The following is a 5,000-nucleotide window of genomic DNA, read 5'->3' as shown; positions in this document are numbered from 1 at the left end:
ACAATGCTGAGTTTTGATGGCACACAACCTGTGTCTTTTATATATGTGTGTATGTGTATGTATACATATATATATATATATAGTAATATTAGGGAGAACATCCAAAATTACAGGTAAAAACTCAATTAAAATCAATTTATAAAAAATCAAAATTAAATTGAGCTTTATAGATTAAAATATATATAAAATATATAGTTTTAGGAAAAAGAACCAAGTTTCAAGAACTCATCGATGAAAATCCACCATCACATATAGAAAAATTAACAATTAAAAGCACAATAAATGAGTATAATATAAAACAAAGCAAACATCATAAGATAAAGATAATTATTATATTATCTTTATCTTATTATCTTTATTATCTTTATCTTATGATATTTACTTTGTTTTATATTCTACTCATTTATTGTGCTTTTGATTGTTAATTTTTCTATATGTGATAGTGGATTTTCATCGATGAGTTCTTGAAACTTGGTTATTTTCCCTAAAACTATACATTTTATATATATATATAGATATATACTTCTGCCTCATTCACTACTAGTGCTTTATTTTTCCCTTCTGCAGTTAGCTAAGTTATTTCTTCTTAGTAATGCCACACAGGCTGTTGATCGTACCTCCGGTGACTTCAAATAAGTATTTCTATTATTCTTGTAAACGTGAATATTATTATCATGATTACTTCTCCAATAAATATCCTAAACCCTGTATTACCATTAACTAACATTAATATCCATATAATAGGCTATGATGTTTTATTTTTATTCACTTTCTTCACTTCATATAAATATGTAATTCGTTTTCCTTATATAGTATATGTTTAATTTGAGGTTTTCCCTTAGTTATCTCCCTTCCTCCATCTTTTTCACTCAGCAACTTTCCTCCCCACATTTCAATCATTCATTCAATTTAAACCTTTAGCATCACGTTTACAACCTCCTCCCTTTATATCTCTATGTAAACAAGGGTTCTTATTCCTAAAGCCCATGGAATAATATCATTGATCCCTTTATATCTCTATGTAAACAAACGTTTCTAATGGTCACTGACCATGTAACATCTTAGCTCGTAAGTTACCTCATCATTTCGTATTTGTCTTGCTTTCATATGTTTATTTGTGGATTCCCTTGAAGAGGAATATATGAGGAATTCCAGCAGCTCTTACTTCTTTGTGGAAGAGCTCTCTCATATATTTTAAAACATGTGTAGGAATTAAAGGAACTTTTATTTCTATGCGTTTTGCTCCATTTATTATTATTATTATTCATATCTTCTCAAAATGTATCACTTTAACTTGGTATCTCTACCTGTAAAATGGCTGTGATATCTTGGTTTCTAGTGTAATTTTGCTACCTCTGGTAACTATTAACATATTTACATTATCAAAGGTTTTTTTAAAACTGAGATAATATTAATATATACATAAACTAATATATATATATGATATGTATGTGTATATATATATATATATATATATACATATATATATATCATTATCATCATCATTCAATGTCTGCCTTGTCTACTGGCATGGGTGGGTTGGTTTGATAGAAACCGGTCAGGCACAAAATTGCTGACTTTGTGGTAAAATTTGAAACCATTATTATTATTATTATTATTATTATTACTTCAATCTCCTGTGTGACTATCATTTAAACTTCTGTTTTAATTTTTTTCCTTTCCTCCCATTTCTTCCTCCCCTTCAGATCTGCCCCCTATTCACTGGAACTCTCAAGAACATCTCCTATTTGTAAGGGACACTTTACGGTCCCTCACACTTCCTCCGTTCACCTTCGGTGATGACACCAGCGAGAAATGCTCCCAGGCTGAGCAAGATGTTTGGAACTACATCCGTTCCGTGACTTTGGAAACATCCGGAAAATCTGCAGTGGATCTTGTGTCAAGGTAAGGGCAACAAATATATTGATCCTGTTGTTGTTGTTGTTTGTCACTATTTTGCTTGTTAAAACTTGATCATGCTCATCTGGGTCTCCTTCGCTCAACCGGATGAAAATCCAGTCTCCAAAACCTCTGAGATTTCTGAAAGAGGGTGACACTGAACAAACCCCTCTTTTCATACCTTTTTTTTATCATAAGAGAAATTTATTCTCCACAATATCTGCAGCAGTTGAAACATGTGACCAAAACATATTTCAAACTAACCTAAATTCTGTTCAAACCTAAAACACTGCTTCGTACTAACGCTTTGTTGAAGGTTATTTTATAATTTATGGTTAGCAGTTGGGGGTTGCTTGAAATGCGAATAAACATCCAAAATTAGGGAATGGAGTAGAAAAAACCCAAGTCACACATGTTTCATAGCTTGTGGGGACTTTGGAAGTAATAGGTATCTAAACAAGGGGTAAACCGTAAGCTAGTCTCCAGGGAGAAGGATAGCTTGGTTATATGAAGCTGGCATTGTTGTCAGGAGATTCAATTGAAATGCAATCTGTGCACTCACACATAGAACTCCATATCTACCCTCAATCACATTCATGTTCTTTTTTCTCTTCCACCAGGGTGCGCCACCATATACACCATGTGGAGAAGCAGTTTGACGAAGTGTGCCGTCTCAAGTATGGTGTGTCCAGCTGTTCACCTACCTATGTCAACATGCCGTGGGTGGACATAATTTTGGACTGTGTCAATCACTGTCTGACCACAGTGTCTTGTCTTGACCCAAAGTCAACTGATACGGTGAGTGGTGGTCTTCGTTTATCAGTGGGTAGTGGTGGTGGTGGTGGAACATATTCTTTCATTTGCTTCACTCATTTGACTGCGGCCATGCTGGAGCACCTCCTTAAAGAATTTTAGTTGAACAAATCAACACCAGGACTTATTTATTGTTTTTTTAAGCGTAGTACTTATTCTATCAGTCTATTTTATTGAACTGCTATGTTACAGGGATGTAAACACACAAACACTGGTTGTCAAGCGGTGAGGCAAGGACAAATACAGACACACATATATATATATATATATATATATATATATATATATAATGTATATATATATATATTTGTTTTTTCAAAAAAAATCTATTATTATTTCCTCTGGAACAAGCTACTTTAATATTTCCTTAAATGAACACTTTAATTTCACTTTATCATATTACGGCGGGAAATTACTCTGAAAGAAATCTTTGCAGAAAGGTGAGTAGATTGATTACATATTTTCTTTTGTTTCTTTCATTATGTCATCGTAGTTTTGTGAGATTTGGCTGTTATTTCTAGCATGTGAATTTCTAGCAATAATGCTGGTGTGTTTACGTCCCCCGTAACTTAGCGGTTCAGCAGGGGGAGACCGATGGAATAGGTGCTGGGCTTGGAAGGAGTGGGTCCTGGTGTCGATTTGCTCGACTAAAGGGCGGTGCTCCGGCATGGCCGCGGTCAAATGACTGAAACAAGTAAAAGAGCAGACAGAATTGAAACAAATTTTGTAAAAATGAAAAAAAGTTATGAGGGGGTCTTAGCACATGCTTACATCATAACTCTGCCGAGTTTTGCTTTCACTATCGAAGATGCTACGTATCTTTCAGAAAGCTCCTAAGCAATTTAACTTTATGTGGCATTCGCTGTTTACGTGCAGGCTATGTCGGAAGACAGAATAAAGGGGCTTTTGTTAGCTTACCTCTCTGAAAAAATAGCTCCCTTTGCTGTTAAACTCGCAGAGGGGAAGTCTCAATGTCTCCCTTCAATTTCTTTCCACCGTTTATGTGGCTGTTTCTGACAAGGAACTTCACTTTCATATAAAACAACTATATTTTGGAGTCATTATCTGTAACCTACTCCCAAAACACTTCAGTCGCTTAACTTTTCATCGCTTGCCAACTTATATGTGCTATGATAATTAAAGCGCGAGATCTCCACAATATCCAGCCTTCAATTCGATCTCCCATTCCTAGTTTAATCAGAAACATAGACTGCCATACTATTCATAAGCCTTCTCAGTAGTTCAACTATTTGGTGAAAAAAAATACCACCAAAGCAACTTAAATCGTCCAAAGGACGGGTGCGTTTGCTATTATATATATCCTTACATATATATATGTCTTAGGACCATTGCTTTTTATAGTCGCTCTCTCAGATATGCCTTCAAGTGCCCAGATAGCCACTCTTGCAAGCTACGCAGACGATACGAAAGTCTCGCAGAAAATACAGAACTCCAGTAATGTTGCACATCTGCAGCAGGAGTTGGACTCAGTTTACAGATGGGCTGAGGATAATAATATGCTGTTTAATGCTGAAAAATTCCAAGCCCTGCGCTACCAACGTCCAAAACTGAATATGAAACTTACAGAGTATACTGGTCCGCAGGGAATTTCAATCCCAGAGCCTAAATCAGTGAGAGACCTGGGTATCGACATGAGTGATGATACCTCTTTCCACGTGCACATTACCAGGATGGCAACAAAGTGCAGGTAACTGGCTGGATGGATCCTGAGAACATTCAGAACCAGAGATAAGGAAGCCATGATGATCCTCTGGAGGACATTCGTCCTCAGCTGCCTGGACTACTGCTCACAGCTGTGGTCACCCAGCAGTGTGAAATTAACAGCAGACCTTGAAGCAATCCAGAGAAGATTCACAAAGAAGATTGTCTCTTTGCAACTGCTCGGCTACTGGGAAAGGCTGAAACAGCTAAGACTCTACTCCCTGGAGAGAAGGCGGGAGAGGTATGCAGTAATATACATCTGGAAGATCCTGGAAGGAATTGTGCCAAATTTTGGCATTGAAAGCTACACCAATGCCAGAACGGGACGACACTGCATAGTGCCAAAGATCCCAGCAATGCCATCGTGCTTCAGGACCAGTTACTGCAACAGCTTGGGATTCAGGGGCCCACAGCTTTTTAATATTCTCCCAAAGAGCCTGAGCAATCTGCACAAAGTAGATGTAGGGGTTTTTAAATCAAAGCTGGACCTCTTTCTGTCGAGAGTCCCAGATGAACCTACTTCACGGCAAGAGGTGCAAATGAGGGTTGCTAAATCAAACTCCATT

General features: G+C 36.8%; 1 protein-coding gene across 4 annotated transcripts in view; it reads left to right on the top strand.

Moving 5' to 3' along the window:
* The window catches only part of LOC149137338 (uncharacterized), a 23,072-nt gene that overhangs the window by 5,835 nt on the left and 12,237 nt on the right, over positions 1 to 5,000 (top strand). For all 4 annotated transcript variants that reach the window (XM_089348292.1, XM_089348295.1, XM_089348294.1 and 1 more), the window contains 3 exons: positions 1 to 113; positions 1,707 to 1,905; positions 2,520 to 2,697. The exon at positions 1 to 113 is cut by the window's left edge and continues 133 nt beyond it. In XM_089348292.1, coding sequence (XP_089204418.1) covers positions 17 to 113; positions 1,707 to 1,905; positions 2,520 to 2,697 — 474 coding nt within the window. In that variant the 5' untranslated portion in view covers positions 1 to 16. The remainder of the gene's footprint in view (positions 114 to 1,706; positions 1,906 to 2,519; positions 2,698 to 5,000) is intronic.

The sequence above is a fragment of the Octopus bimaculoides genome, chromosome 2 (genome assembly GCF_046866305.1).
Source record: "Octopus bimaculoides isolate indiv1 chromosome 2, ASM4686630v1, whole genome shotgun sequence".
Classification (NCBI taxonomy): Eukaryota; Metazoa; Mollusca; class Cephalopoda; order Octopoda; family Octopodidae; genus Octopus; species Octopus bimaculoides.
This window is presented reverse-complemented; position numbering and strand designations above follow the sequence as displayed.